Source organism: Zalophus californianus, chromosome 3 (genome assembly GCF_009762305.2).
Source record: "Zalophus californianus isolate mZalCal1 chromosome 3, mZalCal1.pri.v2, whole genome shotgun sequence".
Taxonomy (NCBI): Eukaryota; Metazoa; Chordata; class Mammalia; order Carnivora; family Otariidae; genus Zalophus; species Zalophus californianus.
In genome coordinates this window covers 56,201,923-56,220,951 of record NC_045597.1, presented here as the reverse complement: position 1 = coordinate 56,220,951, position 19,029 = coordinate 56,201,923, and the positions used below count along the sequence as shown (strand labels likewise).

The following is a 19,029-nucleotide window of genomic DNA, read 5'->3' as shown; positions in this document are numbered from 1 at the left end:
AAGCCCCACACTGCATGGGATATAGAATAGTTAGTTCATCATTGATATTCTTTAGAATATAGTTTAAGAATAAAAATAGATCATGTTCCTTTTTTTCCTTTTGTCTTATGTATAAATAGGATCGATCCTTCCTCCCTCTTTCCCTCCTTTTCTTCCTTCCTTCCTTCCTTCTTTTGACCTCTTACCATTTTCCATGGCTGGTTGTACTCTTGTAGAATCTTTTATAATGACTTTTGTCCACCTTTATTGTCTTAACAGCAATTACATATGTCATTTAGCAAGTGATACAGCATGACTTTATACTTAAATATGTAAAATTAGGGGCAATTATAATATATACTAGAGTTCTTTAAAAAGAAGATTTCAAAGAGAAATTAATTTTGTGTCTTAAGCAGCCCCATATATGTTTGGTAAAGAACTTTCAGCATTTAACGTCTTTATGTGTTAGTTTCTTTCATAGGCAGGATTTAAACTTAATAAAAGTGAGACACTGTGGTAGGAGGGTAACAATTCCATAACACTGGTTACTTTATTTTCTTACCACTTAGTAAAATGTTGTTTGGAGTTTTTATGTAATAGGATATTTAATTAAATGTTATCAGCTAAATTACTATTGTCCTATTTTGTCTGTAGGATACTATTAAACTTGGAATAAAATGTAGAATTTTCTGTTTTTTAGCTACAGGATAAGGACTAATTTTCTGTTTTAGCTACCATTTTGGTTTCATCAAAATAGGGAAAAATCTTTTTTAAAAAGCATTTATAAAATTATCAAATGAGTTTGGATTTATCTTTCGGTGTATAGGGAAATGCTGTTATATTAGTATATGACAAGTTTTACATTAGTAATTATTTTTGATAATCTGTGAACAGTGTAGCTGTTTTTTAGTCCTTTTTTAATATAGTCACTTATCCTTTTGTTTATTTTATCCATTTTAAACAGTTTTTTCCCCTAGAAACTTAGAAATAGAAACTTGCTATGTTGTAGACTATCCAGTGCTTATTAAATATTTGCATTGTATATTTTAAAATCTCAGTTATTCCTTTTACCATGTTGCTGTTCTTTAATAAAATAGTATTCTCGTTGTGGTGCTAACACTAGAACTTGTCACTTTTTTTGCTTAGTGGATAAGGGATTATCTGCAGAACAGATTCAAAAAAAAATGAAGCTAGAAATATTCTGTATTATAGTAACTATCTCATAATACTTTTTAAATATAGTAATATGTGTATATGTATATACTTTTTAGAAAGAATCTTCAAGAGGGAGACATAGGGAAAAGGAAGACATAAAAATCACTAAGGAGAGAACTCCAGAAAGTGAAGAAGAAAATGTAGAATGGGAAACTAATAGAGATGGTGAGTTTCAAAAAATCTTTGTTTATATCGTCAATTTATTGATTATTTACTTTGTAGATTTTTTGGGCTTCAAAACACTTTTCAACTGTGATCCTCTTGTTGTTTCAGAATCATCTTATTGCCTTGTTTCTACCTTACTGAGTTAGAATACAGATGGCTTATGGTAGCGGAACAAAGGCAGAGAAAGCTGTTCACACTGCATTTTTCAACTTCCCCATCCTTTTTTCCCCCTAGAACTATATTGGGCAGCATCACAGTCCTTTGAAATTGTATTACTTTTCTAAGTTTTTTTAGTTCCTCAATACCAAGGTTAGAAAAAATTATGTCTAAATTTTGTTTTTCACATAAAATATTAAAATGAGATTTTTAAATCTTAAGGATCTGGGAAAATTATTTCCAAGAAATTTTGTAGACTTTCATCTTTCAGAAGAAATCCAGTTCAAATAATTGAGATCAGGGATTTGTTGATGAAAAATAGCAAAATCATCTTTGCATCATTGTCTTAACAAAGCAGCATTTGTTTTCCACACCATGAATATTCTCTCTTCTTCTTCACTTCTGTGACCTTCTGAAGGGGAGCACTGTAGCCTCACACTATCAAATATAGAGAAAGAGAACTCACATTTGTTGAATGCTTTGGGTGTGCTGGGCATTTTTTTTTTTAAGATTTTATTTATTTATTTGAGAGAGAGAGAATGAGAGATAGAGAGCACGAGAGGGAAGAGGGTCAGAGGGAGTAGCAGACTCCCTGCTGAGCAGGGAGCCCGATATGGGACTCGATCCCGGGACTCCAGGATCATGACCTGAGCCGAAGGCAGTCGCTTAACCAACTGAGCCACCCAGGCACCCCTGTGCTGGGCATTTTAATATAATTTATGTAATTACCTTATTAATTCATTAGCTTTGTTATTGTACTTACAGATGACAAAACTAAAGAGTTTAAGAATTTAAGCAACTTCCTTAATAGTAAACTGATAACTTAGACCAGGAGTTAAAAAACAATAGCTTGTGGGCCAGCCACCTGTTTTTGCAAATAAAGTTTTGTTGGAACACAGCCATGCCCATTTGGTTACATATTTTCTATAGCTGCTTTTTAGCTACAGTGGATGCATAGACATCTGTGAGAGCCAAGAGCCTGTAAGCCTAAAATATTTACTGTTACATTTAAGAATAGCCTCTGAGGACTTATATTCTCATGTGTGAAAAGTGTGCTAAATGCCTCTCTAGTAATTCGAACATCAGTATTTTTTAAGGAAATCCATTCCATCTTTGGACAGTGTTGTCTACTTAAAACTTACTCCTGAAAATAGATAGGAGACTTCCCTATGATTAGTTTATTGGGATTTCATAAGCCAATTTAATACCTCCTACAAAATAGAAGCAGCTAAAATGTCCCATTGTAGTTAATTGAGTAGTTAATATACTGAAATAAAATATTACAAACCTTGACTGTTAAAGGTTATGAAAGGATTAACTCAACACAGCATTCTTTTGATTTTAGTTATTTGTGGATAAAAAAACACTCTGAAATGTACTAAATACTTATCTTTAGAAACAAAAATTTCTCTATTCCCATTTAAAAGGTTTGGAAAAGCTTAAGACAGTTCTCTCCTTGTTTTCATAATAGCTATTTCAAACCCTCTCCTTAAATTTCCCAATGAACCCTTCATAGTTCCTGTCTGCTGTTTACTACACATAGACCATGCAACTCGCCGTCCGCTAACTCCCTCAACTTCCTCTATCATACTTCCAAATTAGTCTCCTTTTCCCACCTGAACTTTACTATTTCCCTTTTGTTCTGTGTAAGAAGCCTGCCTTCTGCTGTATAAGGTTGTATTTCCCTATGTTCTGGATCCGATTTCCTCCCCCCTCTGAAGTCTTGTTCATTTAGCATACATTCTCTTTTATATATCTTTAACACCCATCTGGATACTTTTTCTCCTGTCCATGTGACTTTCAGCCATCACCCTGCTTATCCCAAGCTTATCTGTACCTTACTGTCTTTACTTTTTCACCTCAATAGTTAACTCCGTTTTCTGACCGATGTCTTCACTAAAACTGCTCTTCAAAGTTACTAATAACCTCCTCTTTGCTAAATGAACGGAGACCTACTTGTCTCTCTTCTGTAATCTCTCCACAGCATTTGAGAGCCTCTGTCTTTTGGAAGCACTTTCCCCTTGGATTTCATCTATCTGTCCCTCTTTAGGTTTTCTGTCTTCCTTTGAAGCCCTTCAGTCTTCTACAGAGGTTCCTTGTATTTTATCTATCTCTTAAATGTTGCTTCCCAAGGCTTTGCTCTAGACTGTCATCTTTAAAAAAAAAACTAAAGTGATTTTACTACAAGAGCCTTTTATGTACAAAATTCCTTTAAAAGGTGAGTAGATGCCTTTTATCTAGTTTCACATATAAAATATACACATGGCTATTTATTACCCAGTTTCTCTTGATTAGAACTCAAAGGTTTTGATCATTTATCTCTATATATTAAAAATATGCTTGAAGGAATATTGACGCATGGATTTAGCTATCTCAATCCCCAGATAATGAGACTGTGAGCTAGTTTAATAGGCTTTCCTTCTTCATTTTCAATCTAAAGTGAATAGCAATTTTAGCTAGACTCAGAAGAAATTGCTTTATACCAATATTTCTCAAGTTTTTTGGTCTTAGGACACATTTCACTTTTTTAAAGGATCCCAGACAGCTTTTTTTTTTTTTTAAGATTTATTTATTTGAGAGAGGGAGAAAAGAAAGAGGGCACAAGTAGGGGGAAAGGGGGAGAGGGAGAGAGAGTCTTGAGCAGACTCTGTGCTGAGTGTGGAACCCGATGCAGGGCTCAGTCTCAGCCACCCTGAGGTCAGGACCTGAGCCAAGACCAAGAGTCAGATGTGTGACCGACTATGCCACCCCCCCCCCAAACAACTTTTGACCTGGTGGGTTATCTGTTTCAGTTCTTACCATACTAGAAATTGAATCTGAGAAATTTTTTAAATATTTATTTATGAATTATTTAACAATGACAATAATAAACCCAGCATATATGTTTACAAAAAATAGACATGTTTTGCAAATTAAAAATAAAAATTAGGAGGAGCAGTGTTTTACATGTTTTTGTAAATCTTTTTAACATCTGGCTTAATAGAAGACATAAGGATTTTCATATCTGCTTCTGCATTCAGTCTATCTATCTGTGGTATTACATCTCATGTGACTTCTAGAAAACACTATATAGTCAGGAAAGAATAATAAACCGGCAAATAGTATAGTGTTATAGAAATATTTTTGATTTTCTAAAACTCCCAGAATTGTCTTGGGGTTCCCAGAAGTCCTCAGACCACTCTTTGAGAACTACATTTTTCTAGAAGTGGCTTCTGCTTTCAATTATTTTCCCTTTGCCTGGCCACCTTTTCTCAATTTTAATTTTTCCTTCCAGATGAAATCATACTTTTAGGGCACCGTTACCATCTATGTATTAATGATTCCAGTATCTAGAGCTCTCAGTTGAGGCATCTATCAACTGTATATCTCTATCTGATTTCCTTATATAGAGTACCACTTTCCATCAAGGCCCCCCGAAACCTGGGAATCATTATTTGATACTCGGTCCCCTCAACCTAGACATTTGTAGAGTTCTGACATTTCTACCTACTGAATATCTTTCAGAACTATCTATTTTTCTGCATGACTACTAATATTTTGGTTACTAAGATATTTGTGTATTGCCTTTAAATATCAAAATAACAACCTCATGCCTTGAGGTTAATCTTGTCTCCTAATTAAATTCATTCCCTCTTGAAAGTCAGATTAATCTTAAAAGAATTTTTTTTACTAAAGTGTAGTATACATTCAGAAGAGTGCATGATTCATGTGTGCAACTCGTTGAATTTTCACAAACAGAACAGAATTCTATAACCAGCATCCAAATCAATAAATAGAAAGTTAATAGTAACCCGTAAGCCCCCTTGTGCTCCCTTTCTAGTCACCACCTCCCAACCCCCACCTCCCAAAGGTAACAACTGCCCTGATTTCTACCACCATTGATTAGTTTTGACTGTTTGGAAAGGGAATCTGTAGCAGTACTCTTTTTATGGTTAGCTTCTTTTACTTACAATGTATTTTTGAGATTAAACCATATTGTTTACTGCATGTAGTTGTAGTTCATTATTGCTATATAGTATTTCATTGTATGAATGTACCATAGTTATCTATTCTTCTGTTGATAAACATTTGAGTGATTTCCAGTTTTGAGCTATTATGAATAAAGTGCTATTACTATTCTTAATAATGTCTTTTGCTAAACATGTACCCATTTCTCTTCTGTTTATGCCTGGGAGTAGGATTGCTGGGCCACAGAATTTGCATGTGTTCATCTTTAGTAGATAATTTAAAAATGGTTGTTGTTTTTTATATAGTATTTTTTTGTTTTTTTTCATCTCAGCCATTCTGGAGGTGTGTGCTGGTATCCTACTGTGTTTTCAGTGTGCATTTCCCTAATGACCAATAAAGTTGAGAAATTTTTGTCCCACTGTATTATCTGTTTCGTAAACTATGTGTTCCAGACTTGCCTGTTCTGTTGTATTACCTGTTTTTAATTGTTGAGAATTCCTTTTATATTTTGGATATAAGATTTTTTTTTTAGGATTTTATTTATTTTTATTTGACACAGAGAGAGAGAGAGAGAGTGAGAGAGAGAGAGCACAAGCAAGGGGAGCGGCAGGTGGAGGGAGAGGGAGAAGCAGGCTCCCTGCTGAGCAAGGAGCCCGATGCGGGGCTCAATCCCAGGACCCTGGATCATGACCTGAGCCGAAGGCAGACACATAACCGACTGAGGCACCCAGGCACCCCTTGGATATAAGATCTTTATCAGATACATGTATTCCAAATATTTTCTTCCACTCTGTGAGTTACAGAATGCTCTTATGAAAGAATAAATTGCTTCACTTCATTCCTCTGTTTAAAATTCAGATTTCCCAGGGTGCCTGGGGGGCTCAGTTGGTGGAGTGTCCGACTTTTGGTTTTGGCACAGGTTGTGATCTCAGGGTCACTGGTTGGAGCCGTGCGTTGGGCTCTGTACTCGGCGGGAGTCTGCTTGAGATTCTCTCTCCCTCTCCCTCCTCCTGTGCTCCTCCCCCTGCTGGTGCACGTGCACGCACACTCTCGAGCTCTCAAATAAATAAAATCTTTAAAAAATATTTGGATTTCCCATTTCCTTCAGGATCAAGTACAAATTCTTATTTTACAGAACTTTTCATTATCTGGTTGCTTCTTATATTTCCAACTCCTCACCCCCAAGTCTGTGTTTTTTATTTGGTTACTTAAACTTCCTCTTATTTATTTATCATAGGGACTAGTGCAGTAACATAAAAAGCAAAGGTATCATTACAAGAGAAGAGAAAATACATGAACATATTTTGGTAATCTTAGTGGTGGATACATTCTCCTGAAGTAAGGCATAAAACCCAGAAGGCTTCTTTGAGTTATAAAGATTTAAATTTTCTATATAACTAAACTGTAATTTAATAATTAAAAGATTACCATAAGAAAATATTTGACATGTGTAACATGTGTAAGCACACAGCAAAAACACTATGTAAACATATAACGAACTTCCACAGATATAAGAAAAAGATACAGTCCAGTTGAAAAATGGGCAAAAAACAAAAATTAGATAGGTAATTCATAGAGGAAATAGACGTGGTCAGTAAATGCTCAGGCTTACTACAGAAGAAAGCCAATGAAAATAAAAACGTAGCATTTTTCACCCATCAGATGGGTGAAAATGAAAAATACTAATATTATGAAGTGGGAGTTTCCATTGGCAAAGCTATTTTGGAGTGCAGTTTGGCAATATTAAAATAAAATTTTGCTTATCTTTGATCCAGCAAATCTAATTTAAGAAATCTGTCCTAAAGAAATAATTTGCACTTGTGGGCGCCTGGGTGGCTCAGATGGTTAAGCGTCTGCCTTCGGCCCAGGTCATGATCCCAGGGTCCTGGGATCGAGTCCCGCATCGGGCTCCCTGCTCCTTGGGAGCCTGCTTCTCCCTCTGCTTCTCTCTCTCTCTCCTCCTCTGTCTTTCATGAATAAATAACTAAAATCTTAAAAAAATAATAATAATAATTTGCACTTGTGAATCAGGGAAGCTGTCAGAATGTTCATTGAAGTATTGTTTATAGAGCAAAATATTGAAAACAAACAGTGTGTGTCAGAGGAAAATGATTAAATAAATTACAATATGCTCATATCATGAAATGCGTTACAGATGTTAAAATGAAAATGGTTTATCTCTATGCATGACATGGAAAGATTTTTTTTTTAAGATTGTATTTATTTTAGAGAGTGAGTGCAAGTGGTGGGAGGGGCAGAGGGAGAGAATCTCAAGCATCTCTGCAGTGAGCGTGGAGCCCGACGCAGGCTCCATCCCTGGACCCTGAGATCATGACCTGAGCTGAAATCAAGAGTTGGCTGCTTAACCAGCTGAGCCATCCAGGCGCCCCTGGAAAGATATTTCTATAGGGCAGTGTGTGTAGTTTTAGTCCCATTATTTTAAAGAGTATAAATATAAACATTTATTTTTATGCCTACAACACTAAACTAGTAACAGTGTTACCACTGGAGTAAGGATGGCAGTGGGAGGAGTGCAAGGGAATTTCACATTTTATCCTGTGTACTTAAGACTTTTGTTTATTTATTTATTTTTAAAGATTTTACTCATCAGAGAGAGAGAGACAGCACAAGCAGGGGGAGAGGCAGAGGGAGGAGAAGCAGACTCCCCGCTGGGCTGGGAGCCCGACATGGGGCTCTGGGGCTCTATCCCAGGACCCGGAGACCATGACCTGAGCCGAAGGCAGACGCTTAACCATCTGAGCCACCCAGAATTAAGACTTTTAATAGTGAGAATGTATATGTTAAAGACAAAAGGAAATACTTAAATATATATAGTTTTAATCCATATACATATACTTTTTATATATCTATGATTATTTGCATAAAATGGATTACTGGAAGTAAAATTGTTCTATTAAAAGGTATGAATATTCTTAAGGCTTTTACCCATGTTGCCAAATTACTTTCCAAGGTAGATGTAGTAGTTTACATTGTTACCTTCAGATAATGAACATACCTTTTATCTGTACCTTTGCTAATACCTAATGCTATAATTAGAAAAAAATGACTCTTTCATACATGAAAAAGCCATATTTATATATCATTTGTGTTTTTTTCTTTTTGTGAATTGCTGTTTGTGTCCTTGCTCATTCTCCTTTGAATCAGTATGAACTCTTTATGTATTAAGAATGATGGGGCACCTGGGTGCCCCAGATGCCCAGTCGGTTAAGCATCTGCCTTTGGCTCAGATCATGATCCCAGGGTCCTGGGATCTAGCCCTGCATCGGACTCCCTCCTCCATTGGGGGGGTCTGCTTCTCCCTCTCCCACAGCCTGCTGCTCCCCCTGCTTGTGCTCTCTGTCAAATAAATAAATGAAATCTTAAAAAAAGAATGTCAACCTTATGTATTGTATTTTTCTATTGTATATGTTCTTAAAAATCTCTGCCTTATAAAATATGACATTCTAATTATATTTAATATTTTTCTAATGACTTAATCATCTATATGAATCAGTTTTTATTAGGCAATTATGATAACCTCAAGCTATAAGATATGAGAGACATTTTCTAAATTTATTAAAGGGTTTCAGACCTTGTTTTGAGTTTCATTTTATGTTTTGTGCCTTCTCATTTTTCATTTTTTGTTAGGAGACTATCAGTTGCATCATGCCTGTTTTGTAGCTCATCTCTTATAGGCCAGGAAAACATCTTCCTTTTGTTTATAATAGATAGCCATAAAATAAGAATAAGTAGTATCTGAGTGAAGACTTGAGAGCTTTTCCTCTAAGCAAGATATATTAGTTATAGTACATTGACTTTAACTGTTCAGGCTTAGCCCCTTGTGGGGTAGTTGGGGACTCAAGGACTGAAAGCCAGCTTCTCATTTTTTACGTGTGTTCTGTATTGGTGATATTTCCAGATAGCAGTTTTTAGAGGGACGTGGGACATTATTGATAATACCTTTAAAAATGCTATAAATCATTCTTTGCAATTAATTACTCTTCCCTTTGTTTTATACATACTTAGTATTTAATTATGGAATTTTTTCTGTTAATATTTTAAGAATACCATCAAACTGAATCTTTGAACCCTATTACTCACTGATACAAAGTGTCAGAATGCACAGTAATACTGAAGATAGCCATTATTTATTTACTTAAATTTAGTATCTCCTGGGGCACCTGGGTGGCTCAGTTGGTTAAGTGTCTGCCTTTGGCTCAGGTCATGACCTTAGGGTCCTGGGATAGAGCCCAGCGTCAGGCTCGCCGCTCAGCAGGGAGTCTGCTTCTCCTTCTCCTTCTGCCCCTCCCTCCTGCTTGTGTGCTCTCTCTCTCTCTCTCTCAAGTAAATAAAATCTTAAAAAAAATTCGGTATCTCTAATCATTTTATCTAGTAAAAGCTTTATGTCCTTAAATATTTAGTGATTGCTTTCTGACTGAAAAATGTGGTTTAGTGTATTTTATATATTTACTGAAAAATTGTCATCATCTTCTATTAGGTGAGTAATCAATTGAGTTACACAGTTAAAGGCTATATAGCTACCCTCTCAGTTCCCAAGCATATAAATGGATAGTTGGCATTATAATGTATTTGGTCTATGCATGACAATGATGTTCATTTTCTTTTCTTTTTTTTGAAAGATTTTATTTATTTATTTTGAGAGAGAGAGAGATCATGAGCAGAGGGGAAGGGTAGGGGGAGAAGGAGGCTCCCCACTGAGCAGGGAGCCCGATACGGGCCTCCATCCCAGGACCCTGAGATCATGACCTGAGCTGAAGGCAGACGCTTAACCGACTGAGCCACCCAAGTGCCCTGATGTTCATTTTCTTGTGCTTTAAGCAATCAAGTAGAACTACCTTTCTTCGTTGTTTTTTAGTTTTTCATTTTATTTCTTTACCCCAGGTTAAGGAATGGTGATCTTAAGTGCTAAAAGTATCGTTTGAGAAGACACTTCAGTTCCTAAGCAGTCAAGCCCAACATTGTCATGTGTTGGGATAGGAGTCACTGAAATTCCTTCCTCTAGGCTTTTTGGCATTATAGCAAATGAGGGTGAGAGGTTGGGTGGCAATGCCAGTAGCCACTGAAAACTTCCGCATATTGTGATGAAATAGCTCTGCACACCATTCTTTCTTTCTTTTTTTTTTTCCTTCAACCAAGCCATCATATTTTTTTCATTGGAAAAGGTGAATGGAAATAAAGGCGTAGTATCATATCTGTTGAGGAGATAGGCAGTTCTGATCTAAGGAACCAGTACAAATCGCTTATAATGGAAATGTACAGCTCCCTCAGACATTAGCTCATGTACACATTAGTATGAAATTATCAGACTTTAGTTTTAGATACAAATCAGTTGTGTCACTAGTAAAAAAAGAATATGGAAGCAGTGTAGGACACCTAATGTAACCTTCATTTAATACTAATGAATTCTTAAAGTCAAGGAGATAATGAAATCACATCATATTCAGGATGAAATATTGAAGGCTTTGGTATCTTTAATATTTACAATTTACTTGTTAGTTTTTAATTGTATCTTTTAAAAATCCCGTCTCCTAACCAAAATCCCAACCTCAGGCAACCCAAAACTACTTTCAGAAAACCCAAGAATCTTAAAAATGTTTGGCTTTTCATAAAAAAATCAACCATATTGATTTTAATCCTTTATAGAACCAGTACATATTTTATCTTTAAGAAGTATGTTATTCTAATGAAAGAATCTACCATTTTAATTTGTATAAAATTTACTGGAAAAAAATTTCTCTAATTTTTGGTATAGATAATTGATAGTTTCTGACAAGTAATGTAATTTTTATTTTAAAGATTCTGACAATGGAGATATTAATTATGATTACGTTCATGAGTTGTCATTGGAAATGAAGCGTCAGAAGATACAGAGGGAATTAATGAAGCTGGAACAAGAAAACATGGACAAGAGAGAAGAAATTATTATTAAAAAAGAGGTATGCTGTTTATTGAAATATGTTAATTAGCATCAAATAAATGGCTATTGATCAGAGAATTCATTAGCTCTATCTTAAATTGTATTAGGATATTGATACACTGATCAAATTATTGTATATCAACTACATATATGTCAATCATTTAATCTTCACATTATTATATAATAAATATGAAATATTTTTGCTTTTGAACAGGTAAAAAACTGAGGTGGTATTGCGTAGAGTTGCCAGCTAATTTAAATAGGATTTGAATCTATGTATGTCTGTTTTTTAGGCCTAAGCTATTTCTAGAATACTTGTTTACTTTCTAAAGGGTAGAAATACAACTTATTTGAATATAATTTGTGATTTTTCCGAAGAGGTTTTGAAGTTTTATAATTTTAGTTTGCTTTATTGATATTAGTGTTAAGTTAGGGCAGTTAATTATCATATTGGTTAAAAGCATGTGTTTAGGAGTCAGATTAATCATGGTGTCTGTAATAGCGCTTAATATTTCATCTGAAGTTTGGTATATTTTAGAAACACCTACTTTGTTGTCTGATTATAACAGCCATGATTGAAGGAGTTTCTGAATTGACTGACTGAATTCTTTTAAAAGGTTTCACCAGAAGTGATTAGATCAAAATTATCTCCATCACCTTCTCTAAGAAAATCAAGCAAATCTCCAAAGCGAAAATCAAGCCCTAAGTCATCATCTTCAGCAAGCAAGAAAGACAGGAAGACAGCTGCAGTATCCTCACCCTTATTGGACCAGCAGAGGTCAGTAGGGTGGTAAATAATGCCAGAATGAAATAGCTTTTTCTGAAATGATACTCAAAAGAGTTAGTAGATGACAGAAGGGTACTTTCAGTATGTAATGTAAATTTTTTTCTTCTAAAAAAAGGTACAAAAAGTTTAAATTTAAAAGAAAATTATACAGAACAATGAAACAGATGTCTGTGTCCCACCTACGTATGCTTCAGAGCTTTTTATTTTTTAAGAATAAAACATAATACATATATATCCTGTCTTTCCCTCTTGAATTTGTTTTTGATACTTGTGCATGTGTTTTTATACTTTCATATGTATTATTTTTATCTGTTTAATCTTAATACTTGTATTAAAGCTTTGCTTCTGCAACTTTCTTTTTCACTTAACATTTTTTGTATTTATATTGATGTATATAGCCTTTTTTTCATTTGAGTACTTATACTATATTTACTTTTCTGCTATTGAACATTGAAGTTGTTTTCAGTTTTTCACTATTACAAGTTATACACAGTGAATGTTCTTCTTGTCTCCTTGTGCACGTGGTTCTGAGATTAGATTCTTTATAGCCTATATATAGCAGTATGAAGATATTGGAATTATTCCAGTAGCCAGTTGAGGAAATAAAAATAGAAATAGGAAAATATGATTACATTGAGGGACTAAAAATAAGACAGAAGACACATTCCCACTTAATGTCACTCTATACTATTTAAATTTTGTTTTAATTAAAGCACATATACTAATTTTCTTTAAGAAAAAAACCTAAACCTCTTCCCAACATATGACCAGTTGGCAAACTGTTTATCTGAACCCACAAGGAAACATATCTGTCTTCTCCCTTTTAGTTTCTAGAGGCTTTAACCCTACAGACTCCAGGTACCTTCTGCCTAGATTATTATATCCTACTAACTGTGTTTATTTTATCCAGTGCCACTCCCCTACACACATAAACATTTTATTCAGCAACCCCAACCTATTCATTTTACAGATGTTGTGAGAGAAATCTTGAAAGAACAATTCCAGTTAATTTACTATGCCATTGAAAAACTCAGTGGATTTCCATTCTGTTGAATAAAATTCAGATTCTATTTTTTTTAAAGATTTTATTTATTTATGAGAGAGTGCACGTGTGTGCATGCATGCATGAGTGGTGAGAGGAGCAGAGGGAGAGAGACAGGCAGACTCCGCACTGAGCAGAGAGCTGGATGCAGGGCTCAGTCCATGCAGGGCTCAATCCCAGGATCCTGAAATCATGACCTGCTGAAGTGAGAGACTTAACTGACAGAGCCACCAGGTGCCCTAAAATTTGTATTCCTTAAGATGACGTTTATACTTTGATCTTTTCAGTCTTGTTAATATTTTTGTCCAGTTTTCTTCTTACCCTCTTCCACCTTCAGTTCTTCAATGTCCAGCTCAAATTCTGTCTTTCCATTAAGTTTTTCCATTTCTCTTTATTGAGCATAATTTCTATTCTTTTTGTATATCTATCAGATTTTATTTATACCTCCCTCTTAATATTACTGTTTGCATTATATTTTATCTGTGGCATACATATATTAGAACCTCTGTTAAACTTAAGTTCCTTGAAGATTGGGATCTTGGTGGTTCATTGTTTTTTCTCCCCACTGCACCTACTTTGCATAGAGCTTTGCATTGTATTAAGACACTCTGTAAAGATGACTTGATCCTCTCCTTTGCTCCTGGAATTGAGTAAATGTTGCAAAGAAATATGGAAGAAGTGAATGATAGATCTATGTGATGGCATCCACTTCATTTGTTCTTGTTCTTTTATCCTCTTGGCTAACCAGTTAAATAACTATCCCTCAGTTCCTTCCATCCATTTCCGAAAAACAAAACAAAACAAAAAACAAAAACCAGCATACCAGAAATACCCTTCTTTTGTTTCCTTATCCTTTCTGTTTATAAAATCTTTGAAATTTAATCTCTTTGTAGAAAATTTTGTTAACTGTTTGGATGAAGGGTTTGTTTGGATGAAGGGTTAGTTGCATCTTGTTCTTTTTCATATAGTCTTCTCTTACAGCTTTATTAGTAATTCATTTATCCTCTTATTATTTAGCAGGAATAATTGCTCACCTTGATTTAATTAGTATATTTCTTGTATTCTAAGAGTATAGCATTTCTTTAGCCATGCAGTTTATACATTGTGTAGTGTGTGTCAGATCATCAACTTCTGGTTTCATTGTTGAATCATACTGTAAGCTGTATGAAGGCATATTAAGCAAAAAGTAAGAATTAGAATTTCAGTTAAAATTCAGTAGAGTGTTGTAGCAATGCCAGTAAGTCATCTGAGGTGACAATCAGGTAAATAGGCTCCTTGGTCTTACGTTGTTATCATATTGGGTAGTCAGCGTAATTACAGACAAATTGAAATTCATACTTCTCCCTGAAAGCTGGCTGTTTTCTTTGATGTTCATTGTGAGATATATCCTGATAGCAAGCTTTAGGCTAATATGTGAGATACAGTGTGGCTTAGATACATCAGCAAATGTATTATCTGTTCTGTCCATCTACATTGTCTCTTAGTTTTTATTAAGTAAATTTTTCTTTATAGCTCTTTGTACAAAGATGTACAAAGTTGGGGTGCCTGGGTGGCTCAGATGGTTAAGCATCTGCCTTCGGCTCAGGTCATGATCCCAGGGTCCTGGGATCGAGTCCCGCATCGGGCTCCCTGCTCCTTGGGAGCCTGCTTCTCCCTCTGCCCCTCTCTCTCTCTCATGAATAAATAAATAAAATCTTTAAAAAAAAAGAAGATGTACAAAGTTGTACAAAGATGTACAAAGTTGTACAAAGTAGGTCAAAAGCTGTTCAAAAGGAGTAGTTTTAAGGAGAGAGAAGGAAAGGATCTAAAAATGGTAGAAGTAGATAATTGAGCTCTATGTCACAAATAGGAAGTAGGTTCTGCCAATAAAGAATAATCAGTTGACTTAAAAAAATGTTGAAAGATCTTGTTGACTTCAGAATGTGCAAAACCAATTTTGACCCATGTAGTTGGAAGGCACTTGAAATCTCATATTGTAACGTAATTGTGATTTCCAACTACCCATATTTTTGAAGGTAATGTGAAGAAATTCTGTACTTCAGTGAGTATGTTGGTGTAATCCTGGTTGTTGTAATAGCTCAATCCCAGAATGTGAGTTTAACGCTACAGAAGTTTATTTTTCACTGAAGTAAAATCAAAATGGGTGTTCTGATTAATACATTGCTCTCCTATCATAGAGATTCATTAGCCTAGGCTCCTTGTGACATTGGCTCCACTTGGGTTTTGGGGACACCAAAAAATGGAATGTGCAGAGAAAAAAATTAATTGGAGTATTGCTCTTACTTGGCTGAACAGTTTACAATTGCCTGGAGTATGAGAGTCTTTTATTAGTTAGGCCTGGAAGTGGTGTATATCACTTCTACTCACATTTTTTGGCCAGAACTTGGTCACTTGGCCATACCTGATTTCAAAAAAGTCTAGACAGTATGGTTCAACAGTGTGCCAAAGACAACATTTAGTAAATACCTAGCTAGTCCCTGTCACAGGAAGTAATGTAAAAATACAGTTCGTATCAAGAATTCCTCTATTATTTTATCTTTAAAATAATTTTTAATAGATACTACTATTTTTGTCTTTTAAGTGGAAAACATTTAGAAATGCAGGCATTTATCACTTATCTGTTAGATACATTAAAAGTTTGAGTTATCTCATAAATATGTAAGGAGATATGTGGCTAGTAAGGTTCATAGCAGGAGACAAAAGTGAAAAATAGATTTGATTGTACTTTAGTAACTTCTGACTTGCTACATAGCTAACCCTACCTACGATAATAAGAAATAGGGATAAGGATTTTCTGAATGCCCACTGAGTCCATTGATTTTATACTTTTATCTTTTTAAAATTTTACCAGCAATTTTGAGGAAGATGCTGTCCATTACCTTTTCATAGCTAAGGAATCGTGGGATTAGAGACATCACGGTTACAGGAAGTAAGTTCTAGGATATAGACTTAGGTCATCATTTATAAAAACTAATAGAGATAGTGAAATGAGTAGCTGGTGAACCAGATACATGAAAAGAGAGGGCTTCTTCAAAATTCAGCACCAGACTAAACAGTGTTGGAAAAAACAAGAACAAGTTTAATAACAATTTAAGAACAAACAAAAATAATAATAAATTCATAATTTTAGTACAATCTGAGAGAATAATTGCATTGACATGATGAGACCAGTTGACACGAAAATTAAAGCAATCTGTGAACAAAGATATTTTGGGAGAAAAACAGTTTTTAAGAAACTAAAAATGGCAGAATAATGAGATTGCCAAATTTGGAACAAGTAGAATGAGTGCTGCTTAAAAGAATTAGTGAATTTGAAGACATATTTGGGATATGAGAAAGCAAAAGGAGAGATGGAAATAATAGAAAAATAAGACATGGAGGAGAGATCCAGGAGATGCAGTAACTATAATAAAGCTAACCATAGAGACTTGGGCCATTTGGAGAATTGATGAAATAAAAATTTTTTAAAATTGAACTGAAAGAGTTAAGGTTTTAGATTGAAATGGTTTACTGAGTTCTGGAGAAGGTTAAAAAAAGAAAACCTAAATATATCTTGGTGCATTTTTTAATTTCTAAAGAAGAATGTCTTATAATCATCCCAGCTGAAAAACTGGGTAACACGCATGGGGAAAAATAAATGGACTCTCTTTGTAGTTTTCATCTGCAACACTAAATGTTATAAAATATTATAACAATATTTGTAGAGCTCTGAGGGAAAAGGTTATCTAACACCAAAATGCTGTATTCAGTCAAATGACTGTGCAGATACAAGGTAAAGACAATTTTGGATATATAAGAGGTCAAAGTTATACCATTTGGATAAAGTTATTTAAAGTGCCAAATTAAAGAGGCTACTCTACACCCAGTAATCACTTCTAGGTAGATTAAATGTGAAAGGTAAAATTCCCGAATTTTAAGGGACTATTTTTAGTCACTGTAATCTTAGTGTTGAGAAAGATTTCTTAAACAAGACTTAAAGATTGGGATGCCTGGGTGGCTCAGTCCTTGAGCTGCCTTCAGCTCAGGTCGATCCCAGGGTCTTGGGATCAGGTCCCACATTGGGCTCCCTGCTCAACGGGAAGCCTGCTTCTCCCTCTCCCACTCCCCCTGCTTGTGTTCCCTCTTTTGCTATCTCTCTCTGTCAAATAAATAAAATCTTAAAAAAAAAAAGACTTAAATGTTTAAATAAATGTTTACTAACAGTGTTTAGGATTTCATTTATAGATGATGTAATTTTGCATTCTTTATCATAAAAATGGAGGCCACCTAAAAGATTTACCAATCTGAAACTGTTTAAAGAAGTTATGGAGCATCTCTATTCTATGAAATTTGATACAGTCTACAAAAATAATTATCTACATCTGTTTTTTGTCATAGAAAAGATAACCCATGCTATGTTTAGTACAAAAACTTTTACAAAACATTATAATAGTGTTGGAGGAGGGAGAAGAGACATAGAAAAACTGTGGGCATATATCCAAGGTGTTAACAAGGGTTATCCTTGAGTAGTGGAATCATACATCTACTTTTCTATATAAGCTTTAAAAAAATTCAGTTCATGCAGTTTTCTTGTTATTTCTATTTCTGAAAGACTCTCTTCCTACACCACCTCTATCTTTCTCAGAAACCTGTCCTTTAAAATTATGTAAGTGGCAAGTTAAATTAATTATTTGCTCATTTCTGTGTATTTTTTTCCTGGGTATTGATAATATTTTTTAAGTGTGCTTTGTTAAAATGAAAAAAAATACCCATTTGACCTTCCAAAAGTATCTGGACCTCTAATGATAGCTTTGTATTACCTTCAGGAATTCAAAAGGCAACCAGAGTAAAAAGAAAGGACCTCGAACTCCTAGTCCACCCCCTCCTATACAGGAAGATATTGTTCTGGGGAAAAAATATAAAGAAAAGTATAAAGTAAAAGATAGAATAGAAGAAAAACCAAGAGATGGAAAAGACAGAGGACGAGATTTTGAAAGACAAAGGGAAAAAAGAGACAAGCCAAGGTAAGTAGGATTGTATGTTTTTAACAATCTTACTTTTGTAGAATCTAAAATACTCACTTTTCAGAAGCTTTTTAAGGCATCATTGTAGTAGATTTTTTAGTGTTTTAAAACTCTGTGTATTTAATAATTCCCATGTTGAGTTAGGGATAATTCAGTAAACATTACCTTAACATCATAAAATAATGAAATTTTTGATCTTAATCGTTAAGTGTACAGTTTAGTAATGTTAAGTATATTCACATTGTCATGAAACAGATCTCCAGAACTTTTTCATTTTGCGCACCTGAAATTCATCTGAATATTCATTAAACAACTCCCTTTCCCCTCCTCCCCTAGTACCCCAGCCTCTGGTAACCACCATTCTACTTTGTTTCTATGAATTTCACTACTTTAGTAGTCATATAAATGGAACCATTTTGTTTTTTTGTGACTGATTTATTTCACTTGGCATAATGTCTTCAGGATTCATCCATGTTGTAGCATGTGACAGGATTGCCTTGCTTTTTAAAGCTGAATGATATTCCACTGTATATCCATTTCCCTGTTGGACATATGGGTTACTTCCACCTCTTGGCTATTGTGAATAGTGCTGTGGTAAGCATAGATGTGTTAATATCTCAAGACCCTTCTTTTGATACTTTTGGATATATACTCAGAAGTGGAATTGCTGGGTCATATGATAGTTTTGTTTTTAATTTTTGAGGAAATTTCATACTGTTTTCCGTACCAGTTGCCTCATTTTACAATCCCATCAACAGTGTACAAGGGTTTCAATTCCTCCACATCCTCACCAACA

General features: G+C 34.7%; 1 protein-coding gene across 6 annotated transcripts in view; it reads left to right on the top strand.

The window, feature by feature from the left end:
• The window catches only part of ZC3H13 (zinc finger CCCH-type containing 13), a 92,932-nt gene that overhangs the window by 21,120 nt on the left and 52,783 nt on the right, over positions 1 to 19,029 (top strand). For all 6 annotated transcript variants that reach the window (XM_027588859.2, XM_027588862.2, XM_027588861.2 and 3 more), the window contains exons 5-8: positions 1,251 to 1,359; positions 11,281 to 11,420; positions 12,019 to 12,179; positions 18,036 to 18,233. In XM_027588859.2, the coding sequence (XP_027444660.1) occupies positions 1,251 to 1,359; positions 11,281 to 11,420; positions 12,019 to 12,179; positions 18,036 to 18,233 (608 nt within the window). The remainder of the gene's footprint in view (positions 1 to 1,250; positions 1,360 to 11,280; positions 11,421 to 12,018; positions 12,180 to 18,035; positions 18,234 to 19,029) is intronic.